Raw genomic sequence first — 19,651 nt, forward strand, 5'->3', positions numbered from 1 at the left:
TGAGGAAAAACAGGAGGCAGGGGAATAAGGAAAGGAAACCAGCTGACATTTATCATGTACCTACCACGTGCCAAGCATGTACAAGAACTTTATATTAGCACAGAGGTGGTAACGCTCTTCCCCAAGCATTTACGCGAATATAATGTCTATGAGGCCAGAATTAGGCATTATGATATGTTGCATCCTGCAGGTCAGATATACTAGAAATAAGTTCTAATCAAGAACTGACGCTCCTAAAGAGAGAACCAAGAAATTCCTCCCAAAAGCCCTGAGAACGCCAGAAAACCTCCAAACTGGAAGAAACCTCAGAGGGCAAATCTCTCGCTCCAGAAAGGAATCCCTTCCAAGTCACTCCAAATAAATACCACCCCCTTCCCCCACTGCAGCCTGGACTTTCTAGTGGCGGGTGCCAGCCCCTCCTGAGGCAGCCCAGGGCTCTCACGGAAAACAGCTGCCCTCCGGAGCTGAAATCTGCCTGGCTGTGCCTTCCACCCGCTGGCCCCTGGGAGGCAGCGGGAAAAGGCTGGGTCCGAGCACACCCTCCTGCTCTGGCCCCTCCCCTTGCACCCATTCGCTAGGAAGCGGACAGAGACCATGGCCCGTGGCTCCATCTCGGCTCAGCTGGATCAGCCGGCCCTTCTCCTTCTTCCCGAACAGGCGGCCGATGGACGACTTGATGCCCTTGCGCTTGGCACCCTTGTGCAAGGAGTCCTGGCTGCTGTTGCTGCTGCTGGGGTTGCTGCCCTGATCCTCCAAAGCACTACAGGATGACAGCCAGGAGCGGGTGGAAGGAAAAGAGATGTACTTTAATTATAACAGGAATCAGGGAAGTTAGACCTCAGGAAGAGCTTAACAGGAAGTGGGGGGGGGAGGGGCTATGATCAGAGCAGGTGACCAAAGGAGATGTGGGAATGTCCTTCCATGATGGCGTTTCAAAGAGAAGGGAGATGTTCTCTTGAAACAGAGATGACATGACCCTGGCAGCAGAGAGACTCAAGGTGGGGCCAGGGCCACTTACCTTTTGCCTTCTTCCTGGCTCAGGGCTGGGTGGCCAAGCTTCTCCAGCCGCAGCGTCCTGGGTGAGGAAGGAGGAGAAGTCTCACATTTTATGGTGGCTTTATCCTCCCGGCTCTCTTCCCGAGACACTGGCGACTGAACAGACAGTGAAGCCGTCAGGGGATAGAGGGCGAGAGCTGGGGCCTGCCTACCCAGCCCGGACGGAGGCAGAGGAGCTTGGAGAAACCCTGGGGCCTCTCTGAGCCCAGACTCAGACTCAAGGGCCCAGGGGAGAGAGGCCAAAAGGGAAGGGCCTGGGAGAATTAACCCGTTAGTACCTGGGTCCTCAGGCAGCACTCACCAGCAGCTTCCTCCTATGCTTTCTTAAGTCACTGGGCTGGAAGAGAGAGTGAAGGGTGAGCTCAGAATCACCCTCTGAATGCCCGGAAGCTAACCCCAAGGGGAGTCTCGTGGTCTTAGGATGAGAGATAGGATTCAGTGCCCCACTCAGGCCTGGAGAGAATGCGACAGCAGAAAAAAGCTGGCCTGATAAAGTCAAGGCTACCTCTGGCAGAAAGGGAGAGGTATGGGCAGGGGGCGCGTTTCTTACACATTCTGTGCTTATCCAAGAGACAGGGTTCAGGAAGATAGGACAGGCCCTTTCCAAACCCAGAAGGACATGTTGGTGGCCTGACATGCCGGGGTCTGCACACATCATGGGAAGAAGCCCCAACAGAGAGGGAGGGAGCCCTCCCAGGCCTTAGCAGCTCCCCTCAGCCAGCCCCCAACGCAGAGCCCAGCAATGACTGCGTGCTGCTCGTCAACTGCCCCGAGGGTCTCACCAGGGTCATGACCCCCATCCGGTCCAGGTCCTGGGCTGCACTGCGGGAGGTGAGCTTAGGTGTGGAGCGGCCACTGAGCGGAGGGGACGCGCTGGCCAGGGACAAGGCGGTCAGAGAGGTGGGGATGGAACCACGTTTGCGCAGCTGGGTCAGGTTTAAGGCCTCCATACTGCCGCTGGTCACACGGGTCTCAATCTCCTCAGCACGGAGCTCCGTGGACTCCTTCTCTTCCTGGATCATCCTGGGGAAACCAGACCTTGATTCGTGGCCCCTGCAGGGCCCAGAGGAGGCAGGTGCCAGCAGCGTCTGTGCTCACCACCCCGTGACCCCAGGCAGAAGGCAGTGCCTGGGACAGGGGAGCCGCACTGTCTCTGGCATTGCCGGGACATGCCAGGCCTCGTCAATACAACTGGCCCTGCCCACAGCAGCTCAGAAACATTGCTCTCTCTCTTTCTCTCTCTCTCTCTCTCATCAGCTGGCCTCATGTAACAAAACTCCCCAGTTTAACAAAACAAGTTGCGGGGGAAGGAGGTGTTTAGTCAGTGGCATACAAGCCATCCTGAGAGGCAGAATTCTTGACCTACCACTAACTACGCGGGCAACCCTGAGTCAGGCTCTCTGGCCTCAGTTTCCCCATTTAGCCAACATCAGGAGGGGCCGGGCCAGCAGTTTCCAAACCCAGGTCCTTAAACTGACAATGACCTCGATGAAGTCATTTTCCCTGTTCTACAGAAAAATGAGAAAACTGCTGACACTGGGGTGGAGGGGGAGGGGGAGCGCTCAGAGAGGAGCGCAAGCGCACCCTCATGAGCACGCGCCTGCGCTGATGTAACAATGCCTACTGTCCTCCAGAAGCCGGGCTCATCTTTGTCCTGACAGTATGTCTTCCAACACTAGGGAATGTTAAAATGCCCTTTCTTTTGTACAATGGTTGTGATAGGAACCATTCCTATTTTCCTTTGCAGAATAAAGGTTGGCGGCCCTATGTTATCACCCTCCGGTGTGTGTGTGCATGCATGTGTGAGTGATGTGTCCTTTTTAATTGGTCTGTGAAACCCAAAAGTGTGGGAGCCACTGAACCAGATGCCCCTTACAGCCCTGTAGAGTTCTGATGGAGTCCAGCTCAGATTTTCCCTTGCCGTTGGTCATAAACATTACTAACCCCCTACAAAGGCCGGGTAGAGTACAGGGCCTAATGACTTTCCCATCACTGGTGTCTGCTTGCTGCCTCATGAAGGACGGAAGGCATGCTACAGTGCACCGAGCATAGACCTGACTCTGAATCCTCGCTCTGCCACTAACTGTGTGGCTTTGGGCAAATCACTCAACCTGTCTGGTTTCTGTTCCCTTGTCTGTAACATGGCAATCATGCTGCCTCCCTGAGAGACTAGTAAGACTGACAAGCGCATTTATACAGAGCTCTCACCCTGAGATGACCTCGGTAAGTGGGGACTGGGCGTTTAGCGATTACATTTAGCCACAGGAGCTGCAGGAACACAGCCTCCTGAGCCCTAGGAAGGGAAATGAAGTCTGAGAAGTCGATCTGAGGTCCCAAGCCTCTCCATCCAGTAGTGGGCCTGAGACCTCACACAGAGTCCCTAGACTGAGGACTCAAGGTGCAGCTGTTGGAGACCAGCAAATACATGCGAATTTTTCCTGCAGTGCCCAAGCCCAAAGGGGCCCCTGTCCTTCAAGGTTACCTCCCAGACCCTCCGCCCTGCCCTCACCTGATCTCCTCGTTGATGGCATCCAGCTGCTCCTGCAGCATCATGGCCAGGGTCTGGGCGTCCGAGTGGCCGCTGGGGGAGACAACATCCACGGAGCCCACCAGAGCCCCTGGCTCGTCCTCATCCACGTCGGAGATCTCAGGGTCACTGTCAAAGGCAGGGGTGGCTGTGGGGGCCAGCACCCCAGGCAGTGGAGAGGGCTCCCAGCCCTTAGCAAAGGAGGGGAGAAGAGTAGTAAGAAGACACACCAGACGGGCTGAGGAGCAGGACCCTCCCCACCTGTAGCAGCAGCACCAGCAGCTCCTGGGGATTCGTTAGAAGTGCAAACTCTCAGGCCCCTGCCCCAGGCCTTAATGATTCAGAGTCTGCGTTTTAACCAGATTCCCAGGTGATTTATGTGCATGATAAAGCCTAAGAAATAATACTCCACTTCAAGGAGCCAGGTGGCAGAGTGGTTAGGAGCAGATTCCAGAGAGAGGCTCCCTTGCTTTGAAACCTGAATATCTGCTGTGCAACTGTGGTAAAGCTGTGTAACGTCTCTGTGCCTCAGTTTCTTCCTCTGTAAAACGGCGATAGTAATAGTACCTACTCTGCAGGTAATTATGAGAACTGAATGAGGAAATGCACGTGAAGCACTTAGCACGGTGTCTGGTACAAAGTACGCAATATATGTAAGCTCTCCCTTTCTATTCACACAAACTCTTCAAGACTAACCAGATCCAGGGGCAAAGAGAAACCAAGCAGTCCTGACTGCCTTGTGTCTCCCAGAGTTTCAGCACATTGCAGGGCCCTGTGGTCAACCCTGAGAGGCGGTGGCTTCTCAGAAGTCACCCTGCAAACCTCTTCGGTGGACAAAGGCCCGGAAGAAGAAAGAGCACAGAACTGAATGAGCCAGAAAAGCAGGGGAAGAAAAGGAAAGGGACCAGGCACAGAGAGGTGCCCTAACCCCATCCTCTGGGACCCAAACCCTCAAGTTCTCCTTAGGACTCCTTTCTAGCTCCTGGGCACCTGCTGTGTTCTTAAAAACAGAAAGAGCAAAGGGTGAGGGGAGAGAGAAAGAGATGCCTTCATTTAAGACTGCGCTGCCATCAGACTAGGGCTTTTCTAAGGGCAGAGATGAACCCTCCCCCATCAGGCCAGGAGTTCCTTCCTTCCCTACATGTATGCTGTAGTGCCTTAGCGCACGTAGAGGGTCCGGTCTCAAGACAAAGCACACTTAATCATTATGGGGCTAAGGCAGATTCACACTCCCACNATCTTTCCGGTTCCTTCCTCCCACCCCAGGCCCCCCGGGGCAGTCTCAACATGAACTCGAAGCTGCTTCTCACAAAACTACAGGTGCCATCTCCACGGCCAGCTAACCTGCCGTCCCTCCCTCAACTCCCCCATAAACCACAGCTTTCGTTCCAGAAAGCTTGTCAATTCCACCCCACCCCTGCATCTCCCACCCTGGCCACCAGAAACACACGCCTGCACACCCAGGCACACGTGCACACGCTTCAGTGGGGCCTCGGGGACTGGCTGGCCGCCCGCCAGCCCCTACCGCTTGCCCACCAGGAGGCCAAAGCGAGGGGGCACAGCTGTTGCAGCTGACAATGGCCCCAAACCCCGCTGCAGCTGTTGTCCACACGGGGGACAGGAGGGGGAGGATTTGCACCACACGCCAGCCGTCTGTGAAACTGGAGCCAGGCACGCGGCCGAACTGACCCCAAACTCCCTGGGGAGACCCCCCCCACACACTCACCACTCCACCCCTCACCTTAGCAGACTCCTCCCGCAGTGCCGAGTAGCGGCGGTGCAGACCTGAGGGCGCGTGGGTGGCTGTGCTCAAGGAGAACCGCACGTCTGCTGCGCTGCCCATATGCGACCTTGAGTGTTCAGGGGGAGAGAAGGCCAGCCCTGAGGACCGAGCGCCCCAGCTCACACCCACCAGGCCCAAAGGGTTAAGGGATCTTCAGTTTGGTGAAATCTTAGCAGGCATAGAGCCATTGTAAATGGGTTAAGGGCTGCCATGTAAATTAGAGATTCAATTTATTCTCTGGTGCCCCAGGGATCAGAATGATCCAGGGGAGAAAGTTCTAGGGAGGCAGCTTTCCATTTAACATAAGAAGCACCTTGGGGGCTCCTGGGGGGCTCAGTCAGTTAAGCTTACGACATAGGCTCAGGTCACACGATCTCACAGTTTTTGAGTTCGAGCCCCGCATCAGGCTGTGTGCTGACAGCTCAAAGCCTGGAGCCTGCTTCGGATTCTGTGTCTCCCCCTCTCTCTGCCCTTCTCCTGCTTGTGCTTTGTCTCTCTCTCTCTCTCTCTCAAAAATAAATGAACATTCAAAAAAAAAGTTTTAAAGAAAACATAAAAAGGACCTTATAATGGTAAAATTTGGCTTGTGACGCATCTGGTGGCTTTAAAAAAGTCTGTCTGTCTCTCAAAAATTAACAAATATTTAAAAAAAATTTTTTTTTAAGGTGGAGGGGCAGTTGGGTGGCTCAGTTGGTTAAGCGTCTGACTTCAGATCAGGTCATGATCTCACAGTTTGTGAGTTCAAGCCCTGCATTGGGCTCTCTGCTGTCAATGCAGAGCCCTCTTGGGATCCTCTGTCTCCCCTCTCTCTCTGCCCCTCCCCCACTCACTCGCATGCAGGTGCGTGCTCTCTCTCTCTCTCTTTCAAAAATAAACAAACATTAAACAAAAATTTAAAACGCTGAGCTCTCCATCAATGAGTTATTCAAGCAGTGGCTCTCGGGCCATCTGACAGGAATGGTGTGGGAGAGCTCCCAGCACTGAGAGACTGTGGAAGGAAGGGTATCTAAAAGTCCTTTTAATCTTGAGGGTCTTTGTTGCTCTGTTTTCTCCTAAGCAACATTTCTTGGGTTTCCCCATAATCTGGAATGAGCCCCTAGCCAAAATTCAATCCAGGCATACTCCCTATCCGCAGGAAGCTTCAGGATGCCCTGACACCATATCAGAGACATGAGCTAGAGATACCCCAAAGGTCTATTTCAACTCTGAGATTTCAGAATCCCAGTTATGATGCTCTGGAATATCTGGAAGCCTTCCCTAGTGACACGTCTTCCCTATGCCTTCCCCATTTGGAAGCCTTGAGGGGGCCCAGGGCAAAGGTACAGGGCAAGTCTACAGTGGATTGCACAAGACAGCTGCAGGGAAAAGGGAGTTTCTGCTTATCCCCCTCTCCTCCCCTGCAACTCAGTCCCAATTCCATGATGGGTCCAGTATTTCTGTGGTCAAAGCCAAGAATTCCCAACCATTAAGGAAAGCAAGCAGTGGTAATGGCTTGGTATACTCGAAGTCTTATCTTATTTATGGGGGGTAGGGGGTCTCTTCTGAGAAACCTATGGGAAGGAAGAAGTCAGAGGAATCCCAAGTACTATTTCTTATCTCCACTCCCTGCTCCTCTCCATACTCCTATACAACAATTTCTGATGAACTTGAAGACGGAACTTACATCTCTACTATTCCAGACAGCCACAGGCTTCCCTTCTTCAAGTTCAACGTTCCGTTCCCTAATCCAAGCCCTACTCCTCCACACATACATACGCATGTACATTTCCTTCTGGGAAGCTGATCCCTATTCCCCTGATATGGCAACAGCACAACTGAAGGGAACCTCAGAGACTCTCTTCTGTGCCACTTTGGTTTGGAAAGAAAACAGCCAGGAGCCATGAACCCTGAGTGGCATCAACCTACTAGTATCTTCAGTCTTCACCCTGCCTCTCTGGGCAGAGAAGTAGGGGCAGGATTGAGGTCTGAGTTCAATGTCATCGACTTCACAAAATGTAGGGGGAAATCCAGTAGTTCTCTAAAACATGGACCTAATTCAAATATTAGGTGGAAAGCTCCACTCACCATCTCTTAAAATGTTTTCAGAAAAAGGGATGTCACCAACCGTGGACATGGCATGTCAACTTCCAACAGTAAGGAGTCCTTGATGCCTCATTTCAATCTCACGCTGCCCTTCCGCCCCCTGCCTGCTACCTGAACCTAGGTGGTCCTCAACTCTCAAACAACAATCCTCCAGAGCCCTAAAGATGGTGTCTCAAAAGAACTAGAATGAACCAGACACTTTCCATGAGCAAGTCCTGTGGGACATGGGCAAGCATGTAACTCAGCAGACCCCGTGCAAGGGCATGCCTTCTGTCGAGGAAAGCAGGGCCTGTGTCCCATGGCACTGGGGAAGGAGCATCCTGTCTTTCCTTGCCTCTCAGCATCCCTCAGCTCAGAGGACAGGTGCTGCTTCTAAGCTGCCCAAGAGAGCTAGGTGACTTTGACCAAGTTCTCAGAGCCTCAGTGTCCCACCCTGGATAGGAGGAGGACCCTGAGGTCCTGGGCGGTCTTTTGGTGGGAGGAAGTCTCCTCCCTCAGGGTCCATCCAGGACCCCATCCCAGCTCGCCCAGCCTCCCGTGCTCCGGTACCTGGAGTGGACGCCATCCACAAACGGCCCCCCTCGACCCTTCAGCTGGTCCACCTCTTGGCGCAGCTTCTCAATCTCTTCAGACAGGCGGCCCTGTGCCAGGCAGACCCAGGGTGGGGGTGGGACCAGGGAGGGGCGGAGAGGGGAGAGAGGGACAGAGAGGACAGCAGAGTTGGGGAGAAGCAGAAGAATGTACTGAAAAGTCCAAAGCCAGGGGCTCCCGGCCAGGCCCACAGATGACACCAAGAGAAGAGGTCCAACTGGAAAGGGAGCAGACGGATCGGCAGCGGGCAGGCAGAGGGGCGGGGCCAGGAGAGGGTCTATCTTGGTAAGGCTTCTATCCGAACAGGCCTGCTGAGCCCTCACCACCACACGAAGGAATGGCAATGGAGGCTGGGCAGCAGAGGGGCGCCCGGTGCCCACCCAGACCTCACAGACATTGCTGCGGCAGGGACAGTGCCTAATCCTCCCAGAATCACCGGATTCCTGCCTTACCAGGTTAGAGGGCCCCATCGAATGTTTCTCTGGGCCCTGCCTCTCTGCTGCCCACCCTATGCCCTATGCTTATGGCCTTCATTTCTTCTTTACATGTGGGTGGTGATGCATCCACCGTGATGGGCTCTAGCGAGGATCAGTGAAATAACATCTGTGCACGGACTGGCGTGGTGCTGGGTGTCAGAGCAGCTGCATAAAACACAGGCGTGTTCCTTCCTCGCCGCAAGCCCAGCCCTCCCTGGCTGGCGCGGCTGGCCAGTAGCTGGGTACCTTGTGATGGTGCTGCTCCTCGATCTGCCGCTGGGAGCTCTCCAGCTCCTGGATCAACGTATTCTGGGGGAGGACAGCTGTGAGCTAGGACTCCGCCTCGCACCTTCCCCTCCCTGCCCCACCTCTCCAGGCCAGCCCTCCCCTTCTCACCCTTCCCGCTCCTCCTTTCTCCAGCCTCCCTGGGGTCAGTCCACCAGTGTCTGTGGTCTGGACACGCTCCGCCCCTAACAGGGTCACGTCCCGACTCCTCCCTCGGGGCCTGCCCGGCTCCATCCACACCCTCCCCTCGCCCCGTCCCCCCAGGCCGGGGACCCACCGCACCTTCTCCTCCAGGGCCGCCATTCGCTCCTTGAGGTGCAGCTGCAGGCGCTCGTTGGACTCACTAAGCAGCCGGTCCACGGTGTCCGACAGCCGCTTGTTGTGGTCCTCATTCATCTTCTCCCGCTGACGCACCTGCACAGCCAGCACACCTGGTACCAGGTTCCCCCAGGGCCTTCCCGGGGGGAGGGGGAGCATCCATCCCCGCCCAGTTCCAGCCCACTCACCTGACCACCTCCTTCTGCCCCTCTAGGGCTCTGTCCCTGGCCAGGCCCCTCCCAGCTCCCACTCTTCCTCAGGCCTGTCCACACACCATCCTGGGAGGCTGCCCTGGGGACAAGGAGGGGGACCGAGAGCCCCAGCCTGGTGCCCTCACCCTTGCCAGCTCCTGGTTCTTCTCCTCCAGCTGCCCCTCCAGCTGCCGCAGGTGTTCCTCAATGTTGCCATGCCTTTCCTCAGCCTGGAAGTAGGGATGGGTCAGTGCGGCCATAGATCATCTGCGCTCCTGCTCAGGCCCCCATATCCCACATACCCCGGTCCCAGGCTACTCTGGGGTGATCAGGGCCTCAGTATCAACAAGGCCTAGCCCTCAACCTTTCACCTTGCAGCAGAACTGCCATCACCACTGCCCTTCTCCCCAAGCACTCTCTACCCCCTGCCAGATGTTTCCCCTACCCCTTTCTTCCTGCTCAGGGCCTGCCTTAAAACATCCCAGGGGCACCTGGGTGGCTCAGTCGGTTAAGCATCCGACTCTTGGTTTCGGCTCAGGTCACGATTTCATGGTTTGGGCCTCACATGAGGCTCTGCGCTGACAGTATGCAGAGCCTGCTTGGGATTCTCTCTCTCTTCCTCTCTCTCTGCCCCTCCCACATTCATTCATTCTCTCTCTCTCTCTCTCTCAAAATAAATAAATAAACTTAAAAATCCCAGAGCTAGCAGCCCAATGGACTGTAACTTCTCTTCATGCTTCCAGAAAAAACTCCACCTGAAAACATGAGCTACCATGAATCTCAGAATGCCTCCAAGAAGATGGACCTGCACTTAAAAGAGTATGGATGCAAACCAGACTGCCCGAGTTCAAATCCCGGCTTCCTGTCTTCCCTGCTCCGTGACCTCGGATAAGTTACTGAACCTCTATGTGCCTTAGTTTCCTCAACTATAAAACATGGATAACAATAGCACCTATACCCATTGGACCACTGCATCCTTACAAGAGATAATCGACGGCGAACACTTAGAACACAATAAACACTCAGTAAATGTTCGCCACGGTGATCATCTTTGTGACTAAACCAGCCAAAGTAGAGTGGTCTCCCTTCCACTCGTTTGTCTCCAGAGATGGAGACCTCGCTGTCTCTGCTGACAAGATATTCCAGACTGTCATACATCTTACAGTCGGGAAATCCTTCCTTACAGCCCTCCTACTGAATCATCTGAACATATTCGTCAGTTCAGTGCATCCCTTTCTGGCAGTTGTGGGAGATGCTACAGCTGACAGCTCAGCATCCCAAACATGACATCCTCTGCTGCTCTTTAAACCCAGCACTTCATCTCTAGGAGCAGGAAAGACCCCAGACACCACCAAGTCCAACCCCATCATCATAGAGATGATGGCCTCATTGAAGAGATAAGGACACTAACACCTGATTAGGGAGGGGGTGACTTTTTTCAGGTCATGGAGCCAGTCAGTGGCAGAAGCAGATTCAGTGCTGGGTGCCGGCGGCAGCACCACCAAGCTGCCCACTGGCCAGCCTGCATCCTCCAAGGCTCCGGGGCCTGATGCTTACTCACTTCTGATTTCCTTCTCTCAGGGGCTCGGAGGGAGGGTAGCAAAGGAGATTCCAAGTGAGACCAGCCCTGAAAGCATCCAACCTGCTGCAGACACCCCTAAATTCTCATGATTAACCCAGCGCATGCCTATGTTGGTACATTAACCCGGCTCTTCCAGATCCTGTGATGTTCCAGCCCGCATGCCTCCACAAAGTTAACTGCCCATCAGGTACAATTCTATTTCCTTTTATTAATCCTAGAGCTGCCACCTTCAAGCCACCAGAGTTGGTCCCTAAATCCAGAATGCTTCAATTTGATAAAGAAAGGTATGCTTAGGGGTGCCTGGGTGACTCAGTCGGTTAAGTGTCTGTCTTTGGCTCAGGTCATGATCTCGCGGTTCGTGGGGCTCTATGCTCTCAGTACGGGGCCTGCTTCAGATCCTCTGTCCCCCTCTCTCTCTGCCCTTCCCCCTCCTTGTACTCTCTTTCCGTCTCTCTCAAAATAAATAAATTTTTTTAAAAAAGAAAAGAAAAAAGAAAAATCATGGAGCATAAAATAAAATTTAAAAAAAAGAAAACAAAGGTATGCTCAGCCTAAACTCCCACCCTGCACCCCCTTTGATCATGTCTCCTCTCAGATTTCATCTTTCCAGAGATGAAAGTCCTAATTTTTCTACTCCAGCCCCAAACAAAAGGAAGTATTAACACAAGAGTATAAATAATAACCACTCTGCATCTGCGCAGTCTCATCTACTTCTCCAAGGCGCCCTCCACCCCTTCTCAAGGGACTGTCACATCCCTGAGGGGTGACGAGGGCAGGGAGCCCTCTCCCAGCCGCGCTTCCTGGGGTCATGCCAGGAGAAGCGATTTCCTGGGTCCCAGCCCCAGCGTCTCCCACTGTCTCCACTCACTGCCTGCTCTGTGCCCACACAACCCCCGCTCCCCCCAAGTGACCCGGAAGCAGAAACAGGGCCAGAGCCCCAGGCCCACTTGCCTTGGTGAGGGCCGCGATTCTCTGAGCCAGCTCGGCCTCCACCTCCGGCAGCGTCTCTGCCTTGCGCATGGTCTGCTGCAGCTTCTGCTCCGCCACCTCCAGCAGCTCCTGGAGGTGTCGGGCCTTCTCCCCACACCAGCCCGGGGCGGGGGGGCGGGGGGGGAGGGCGCAGGGGAGAGTCAAGACGGGGCACCGAAGCCTCCTGGACCCTCAGGCCAGGAGGCAAAGGACAACCTTGGTTCTTGGTTGCCCAAGAGGCCTGGTTTCCCCTTTCCCAAGGGGACCAGCAGGACCCCAGGGGCTCCTGGGCCACCAAGAGGTAGGTTCCGGCATGACTGCCAGGGCCTCCAGGGTCAAGTACAATGCCTGCCCCGACCCGTTGGAGGAGTTACCTGGCGGTGCAGGGACTCCTTATTGGCTAGCTCGTTCTCTAGTTTGTCATTGAGGTCATGGATGGATGTGGCCTCACGCTGAGCAGCCAGGTAGCGTTTCTCTAGTGTCGTGATTCTCTCCTCCATGTCTTCCTTCTGGGCCAGAGCCTGGGCGAGAGATGAGGGGACGGGAGGGAAGGTCATCAGCTTCACCCTGCTCCCATCCTGGCTGCACTTCCCCACCAATACCTGGCTGGCTGGATCTTCCCCGCGCTGCCCTGCCAGTTTCTGACCTTGACCCATCCCTCCTGCTACTCCTCCCCATAGTGGAGCCTATCCAGTGGTCAGTCTTAAACTCCCCAGCCCGGGCCCTGCCCTCCCTCCACCCCCAGGGCATCCAAGCATCTTTCCTCCTGAGCGCCTGCCCCGCACTCAACAAGATGGGGCCAGGTGGGGGCCCTTGCCCACCTCCCGGAGGTCTCGCTGGTGCTTGCTGCTCAGCTCCTCCGACTTGATGAGGTCCCGGCGGGCCGTGCCCAGGTCCTCCTCAAGCTCGGCCACGGATGCTGTCAAGGCGACCAGTCGCTCCCGGGCCTGGCTCAACTCGAAGTTCTGCTTCTCCAGGAGCTCCTGTAGCTCCTCTATCCGGCCCGTGTCATCCTCCAGGGACAGTGAGCCACCAGTCAGTGATCAGGGCCCAGGGTATCCCGCTCCCCTGGCCCACCCCAGGGATAGCACACCCAGAGCAGATCACAGCTTTGCCTCCCATCTCGGTGTACACCGCCGGGTACCCCTTCCTTCCTCTAGGCCCCAGGAGCTTGCTCCAGACAGTGACCAAACACCCTCGCTCTCCTGTGCTTCTTGAAAAACAGTAGATTCTAGTTTTACCTGCTGTCTCAGAATCTTGTAACCTAGGAAGGGGCATGACGAAGGGAACAAAGCTCGGAGAGAGAAGGGATCTCGCCTGACACTGACACACCAGGTAGATGACACCTGGCGATTCGAGCGGACCACATTATGTGCCTAGCAGCACGTTGGGCAATCGTGCGCACACAAAATCTATAGATTTCGTTGCAAGTAGGGTAGGAGAAAGAAGGAAAGAGACATGGGAATATTGAAGAAAGGCCCAAGTTTAATTCCAGCATTTGCTCTACTGAACTAAAGTGGGGTAGGGCCCTCGCCTCCCGTCTAGGGGGAGACCTGCCCCTGCTGCAGTTTCCCATGACCCACCTTCCGCAGGCGCTTCGGTCCCAGTTCCACAGCCCCCTCCTCTTCTGCCGCTCCATCCAGAACCCCGGCCCCCTGCTGCAGGGCAGACACCTGGAGGGCACGGCCCCCAGGGCAGTGAGTCAAAGAGGAGAGAACTTCCTGTATATTCCAGACCCTTCCGAGTCCCCTGCCTCCCAGCCTCAGGGGCCTTGGCTAGCGGTCTTCAGCCCTGACAGTGGAAGAGATCCAATGCAGAATAGGGTGGGGTGGATCAGTAAACCTGCCTTGGCTTCCAGGAGCTGCAGTCTGCGGGTAGAGGGTGGGCAGGCAGCTTACCTGCTGGTGGGCCCCCGCCAGCTGCTCTTCCAAGGTGGTAACGCGCTCCAGGGCTGCTCGGAGCCGCTCCCGCACCTGCCCAAGGTAAAGGGAGATGGAGGAAGAAACAGAGACCCCACTGGACTCAGGCTGGAGGAGCCTGGGCTTGATCTACCAGCATTGGGCGTGAGACAAAGAGAGGGATCTAGCGAGATGCAAATGTCTGAGAGGGAACCTAAGAGGAGGTAGTGGTAGTGGTGGGCGGGGCCGGTTATAAAGGGAGAAGGCAGTTTTCCCCAAACACAGGATGCAGAAATTGCAGAGAAGGGTCTCACAGAGGCCCTAGCGAAGTAGGGCTAGATGGTGGGTGAGCCAGGTGGTGGGCCAGGTTGGGTACCTTCTCATCCAGAGCCTTGTGGTGCTCAAACAGTGACTTGAGGGCCTTCAGCACCTCCACCTCACTGGAGACCCCTGAAGGTGACTGGGCCTGGCGCTTGACCACAGTCATCCGCAGCGACCGCTCATGGCGGGACACCAGGCACTCCAGATGTTCCAGAAGCAACTGGCAGGGAGCAGGGGATGGCAAGAGGGAGGGCTGTGAGCATGTGCCCCAGGGGCTATAAGCAGGGTCCACATGACCACTGAGTGGACAGGAGTACAGCTGTGTGCACTGCTGTTAAAACGTTGAAATGCTTCCTGTTGGTAAACAGCTGCTGCCCCGATGAACACCTGCCCCAAGCCAGCTGCGCTGGCGTCTCTCCCAGGACCTGACCTTCCCGTGACCACCCCCATCTACAGGTGAAAAACCTTGCACCGACGGCTGAATCATTTGATCCCAGAACACAAGACAAAAAGACGTGAGGAAGGGGCAGGGGGTATGCCTGGCTCTGGCCATGCTAGCTCCCTTGGTGGAGGGGTCCACACACACACACACACCAGGTCACCCACTTACCCTTGTGTTATTCCGCTCTGCTTTCAGCTCTGATATCTCTTCCTCCCTTTCTAGAAGTTGCTCCCGACACATGCTCAGCTCCCGGGTTAAGGTGGCAAATTCCTGAAAACCCCCAAGGCCTCTGAGTGCTTGGGGATTTGCCCCCTAACCAGTGTCCTGCATGCCCACATCACTGGTGGGATCTTGTCACCCATCCCTTACTTTCAGCACCTGCCCCCAAGAAAGTCCCCATCCATCCATATCACAGGGCTGTAAACCGCAGCGGGCACGTGCACCCCTAGAGCCGGTCCACAGCTCTGGGCCCTCCGTGCATTCCAAGCGTGTGTCAGCGTACCAGGGGACAGAGGTGGGAACAGGCGTGAGAAGCTCACCGAATCTGCTCCACAGCTCCCTCCCCCTCCAGCCAACAATATAACCTGATTATACCCTTCCTATTTTGTATTTCTATTTCCCCAGCAACCCGATGACATCATCCTTTAGAAACAGATGGAGGGGAGTCTCACCTCATGGTAAGGTTCCAAGAGAGACTGATAGATATTAGTCAAGGAAGAGAGGGGGTTTTGAAGGGAGGGCTCCAGGGAGCTCCCTCCCACCCGCTTCCCAGGACTTTACAAGCTGCAGGTGGCTGGTGAAATAAGGATCCACGGAAGTGGAAGCAAGAGAGCCTGCAGACCTGCCCAGGCAGCCACCTGGCTTTAGCACACATCCAAGGGATCCCCACTCACTTAGGCCAGGGCTGCTTCCCGGTGCTTGATGCCAGGGCCTTGGTCTGCCCTTACTGAGTAGCTATGCTCAAAGTATCCCTTCTAGGGGCCCTGTTCCCACACCGTCAGGCCCACACACCCTGAGACACCTTTTCAGCCCACCCATCTGGGTCAGGAGAATCACCCAGGGGTGAGAAGCTGGCCTCACATTTCCAGGTCCGTCATATCTTATTTATTAAATTAGACCTCGGGGGCCTGGATGGCTCTGTCAGTGAATCATCCAGTTCTTGGCTTTGGCTCAGGTCATGATATTATGGTTCATGAGTTTGAGCCCCGCATCAGGCTCCACTCTGACAGTGCAGAGCCTGCTTGGGATTCTTTCTCTCTCCCTCTCTCTCTGCCCCTCCCTTGCTCACGCCTTCTCTCAAAATAAACACTAATAAAAACTAAAGTAGATACCACCTTACTCCAGAAAAGTTTCCAGAGAGAAGGTCCAAACTTTGAGGACACCCAGCATCTGGGAGTGACTGAACAGTGGCTATGGCCCTGTCCTAAGCTAAAGCCTCCTTCACACACCAAGGACTCATGACAGAAGGAAAAATTCCAAAGCAATCCCCTCTGATCACTTCAAATCAGGCAACAGGGGAAAATATGGGCTGTGGGAAGGGGATAGGGACCCAGGGATGCCAGAGCCTGAGAAGTCTCGGGCTTCTAACCCTGTTTCTTGATTACTGCCTTTCTGTCAAGGCCATGGCCAAAGGTGACCGAGCATCTCACAGCCTTGAAAGCCAGGCCTAGTACCAATGCTGCTCCACTCCTAAGTTTACACACACACACTCACTCTCACACACACACACACGTACCCAGAGGCAGGACTTGACACGCCCCTCAGCCCCACACCCTGACACCACCACCAGGGTTCTCTCCTCTCCCCTCCTGGGCTCCCCACCCCAGAACACCTGCCTCCTCCCCAATCCTAGCCCATCTGACATACCGCTGCCAGGATCATCTTCCAAAGCATGGCATTGTCTGCAACGCTGAATATAAACTTCTTATCCTGGTTTTCAAGTTTCTTTCTCATGGCTCTTTTTTGTACACCCTAAGATCTGGTCAGCCCGAGTCACCTGCTACATCCAGTTACCAGCTAACCATCCTGATTCCACACCTTTGCTCAATGGGCTCCCTCCCCATGGAAAGCCAACCCCTCTGTCACCGCATGATGAAATCACACATATCTTTCAAAGCCCGTCTCAACGGATACACCTCCTTGGGACCTTCCAGACTCCCCAGTGGAAGCCTCTCTCCCTCCTCTGAAAACTGCCTGGAACAGTGGTTAAGAGCACCAGCTTAGGAGCCCATTGTTTAACCTCAAATACTATGAGCATCTACCGTGTACCAGGTTCTGTGCTGGCCCTTGGGTACATACACAAGAAAGACATGATCCCTGCCCTCCTGAAGCTCCCAGCCTGGGGCTGGAATCAGATCTCAGCTCTGCCCCATGAGCTGTGTGACCCTGGACAAGTTACGCAGTCTCTGAACCTCCATCTCGATCTGTAAGATACACATAGAGGCCGCCCTCATGTGTTGCTTTAATGAGCAAATGAACCAACGTATGGAAAGCACTTTAGCACAAGTCCACCAAAGGCTTTTACCACCATTTTAACAACCCTTTGGAGCCCCTTTTTCCTCCCCTGCCTGGTCACTTGGGTTTTCATCTATCTCCTTTCTAGCCTGTGAGCCCCAGGGGCAGGGACTGGCTCCTTCATTCTAGGGCTTGTTCGGAGCCTCATGCACAGTCAGGGAAGACCTCTCACTCCTTTTCTCCACCAGGGCTCCACATCCCTCTTGATGAAGCATCACAAGATTCTGCCCCCACCACTTCTGAGCGCCCCTGGGAGGAGATTTCCACAGCCCACCCGGGTTCACCCCGGTACTCTTCCCCACACGTGGGGAAAGACCCTGGGGCTGAGTCTGAAGCCGTGTGGCTCCTCCGGGCTCCCTCCCCGGTCCCAGCAGCACCCACAGGCTGGGCAACTGACTAATCTCCTCAAGCTTTACCTCCATCGTTTGTGAAATTGCACACAACGTGCCTAGTACACAGAAAACACAGAAATGGTGACCATCATTGCTAGTAGTAGTGCTTTTAAGGAGCATAAGACAGGTGTCAAGATCCCTGGCTTATAGATTCAGCTCTGGCTAGAATTTCTATGTGATGCCTCTTGTTTTCTCCATCTGTGCAATAAGAGGACTAGATGATCTCTAAGGCTTCTCCATTTCCACCCTCTGTGATTCCCCACCCACCACCTCCAAGAATAGGGCACTGGTGAGAAGCAGTCAAGGCGGAGGTGTCTTTCCAGTCTAGGGTGCCACCTGGTGGTCGTATGGGCTCACTGCAGTTGGCAGCTATGGCTGAGTTTTCTTCCCACATCAAATTCCATCCATTTCTCCAGGTGAAGCCAATGCCAGGCTAAGGAGCTTGGGAGTGACAGGGAAAGGATTTAGGTAGGGAGATGAAGGGAAGTTACATGCTCTGTGAATTCCATTTGTTGATAGCAAACAGATGCAGATAAGCTGAGGGCCCAGAGTGTGCCGGGCTCTGCAGGGCTTAGCAGGGCCTGTGGGGGGCAGGGGGAGGTGGGGAGGTGCTGACAATCAGGCCTTACCTGGGGGAGGGCAGAGTTCAGGTGGCGCTGGAGCTGGTCCCGCTCATGCAGCGCATCTTGGAGCCGGCTCTGCGTGGCTGCCAAGGTCTCCTGACTCTCCCGAAGGGACTCCAGCAACTTCTCCCGCTCATCCAGCATGTTCACCATTAGCTGCTCAAAGTTGGCGTCAGCATCGGCGCCAAGGGGGGGGCCCAAGGGGTCCCCCTCGTTGATCGTGGGCATCACCTCACACATGGTGGGGGTGGACAAGGCTTTCTCAGCGTCGGGGGACAGGGGAGGGGGTCACAGGGTTGGCACCTCCAGGGGGACCCAGTGCATGGGCCTAGAGCAGGCAGCTCCAGGTGAGTAGACAGGTGGGCAGGGGCTTCTCCCATGCCATCAGTTGCTCTTGCTCTGAAAGGGGCCTGGTGCCCGGAGTGCCCCTGTGGAATGGAGCCAGAGGGCCTGGCTTAACCTCTCAGGGCTGGGGCTGGGTGCCCTACGTCCCCAGACAAGCGGGCAGCAGCCGAGTGTGGCCATGACAGGCAGGGAGAGCAAGGCTGGAAGAGGGCCCTTCCTTAGGCTGAGTGCTGGAGCCTGGCGGAGTCCCAGCTGGGTCTAGCGACACCCATCGTTTCTGGAAGGCAGTGGTCTGTGGGAGAAGAGGCTGCGGTGAGGACCAGCTGAGTTGAGAAGGACGTCCAGGGAAGGGGTGGGGCGGGGGAGAGGAAACAGGACCTGGACCAGAGCGTGGGGGAGGAGAGGGAGATGGTAGCGCATGCCCCTTCTCCGGGCTTACTCACTCAGATGGCGCCTTCCTTAGTTTGCCCAAGGAGCGCACATGCCCGCTGTCGTAGCCTCTGCCTCCAGCTCTCCCCACCCCCAGCTGTCAGAAGTGCAGCCGCCGCAGTGGAGTGGTTCCCCACCCACGTGGCTCACTGGCCAAATATAGAAATGATTCAGTCAGTGGCAGGGGAGCAGCCAGCGGGCTGCCCAGAGTCCTCCTGACACCCAGGGGTGGGAAAGTGAAAGGGGGTAGAAAGGGTCTCTGCCCCCACCATCGCCTTCTCCCCTGCACTTGGCCAAGGTAAGCACAGAAGGGGTTAAAGGGCTCTAAATGGGTGGGAGACCACACAGGGTGGCCTATTAGGGTCACAGGAAACAAGGGCAGGGTAGCTCCTACCCTGACCACTGACACAGTAGGGTTCCTTGGAAAGGCATGGGCTGGGTACTGGGTGGCAGAGAGCCCCGACCTGCTCCATGCCCCTCATTTGGAAAAGAGGCTCTAGCTCAAGTCACCCCTGCTCCTGAAACCTGGCAGAGAGGAGGCTCCTATTCTGAATTCGTGGCCTACGACTTCTGTGTTGGAGCAGGAACTGAACAACGTGAAGGGACCCACGGTGAGGAGTGGATAAAGGGCATCACTCTGCTGAGATGTGCAGTCCCCTGCTCGTGGCTGGGAATCTTCTCCCTCTGTGTAACTGCCCGTTGCTGGCCCAGCCGGCAGTCTCGTTTCCCTGCTGGGGAACACGTGCACGGCCCAGCCTCAGTAGCACCTTGAGCAGGGCTCAGGGAAGCCCAGTAGTCGGAGCAAAGGAAAGTGTGCCAAGGAAGGC

The 19,651-nt window shown here is 55.4% G+C and overlaps 1 protein-coding gene across 1 annotated transcript in view; it reads right to left on the bottom strand.

Moving 5' to 3' along the window:
- PPFIA4 (PPFI scaffold protein A4) overlaps positions 1 to 18,679 on the bottom strand; it is a 37,260-nt gene extending 18,581 nt beyond the window's left edge. The window contains exons 1-18 of the mRNA XM_077771977.1: positions 18,057 to 18,679; positions 14,690 to 14,791; positions 14,135 to 14,299; positions 13,759 to 13,833; positions 13,444 to 13,533; positions 12,682 to 12,897; positions 12,231 to 12,381; positions 11,843 to 11,973; positions 9,456 to 9,539; positions 9,083 to 9,214; positions 8,762 to 8,824; positions 7,998 to 8,089; positions 5,325 to 5,433; positions 3,566 to 3,774; positions 1,839 to 2,079; positions 1,358 to 1,393; positions 1,019 to 1,152; positions 594 to 760 (exon numbers count right to left, since the gene is read on the bottom strand). Coding sequence (XP_077628103.1) covers positions 594 to 760; positions 1,019 to 1,152; positions 1,358 to 1,393; positions 1,839 to 2,079; positions 3,566 to 3,774; positions 5,325 to 5,433; positions 7,998 to 8,089; positions 8,762 to 8,824; positions 9,083 to 9,214; positions 9,456 to 9,539; positions 11,843 to 11,973; positions 12,231 to 12,381; positions 12,682 to 12,897; positions 13,444 to 13,533; positions 13,759 to 13,833; positions 14,135 to 14,299; positions 14,690 to 14,791; positions 18,057 to 18,290 — 2,431 coding nt within the window. The 5' untranslated portion in view covers positions 18,291 to 18,679. The remainder of the gene's footprint in view (positions 1 to 593; positions 761 to 1,018; positions 1,153 to 1,357; positions 1,394 to 1,838; positions 2,080 to 3,565; positions 3,775 to 5,324; positions 5,434 to 7,997; positions 8,090 to 8,761; positions 8,825 to 9,082; positions 9,215 to 9,455; positions 9,540 to 11,842; positions 11,974 to 12,230; positions 12,382 to 12,681; positions 12,898 to 13,443; positions 13,534 to 13,758; positions 13,834 to 14,134; positions 14,300 to 14,689; positions 14,792 to 18,056) is intronic.
- Positions 18,680 to 19,651: the final 972 nt, after the last annotated feature.

This window comes from Crocuta crocuta, unplaced genomic scaffold, assembly GCF_008692635.1.
Source record: "Crocuta crocuta isolate KB4526 unplaced genomic scaffold, BGI_CrCroc_1.0 scaffold318, whole genome shotgun sequence".
NCBI lineage: Eukaryota > Metazoa > Chordata > Mammalia > Carnivora > Hyaenidae > Crocuta > Crocuta crocuta.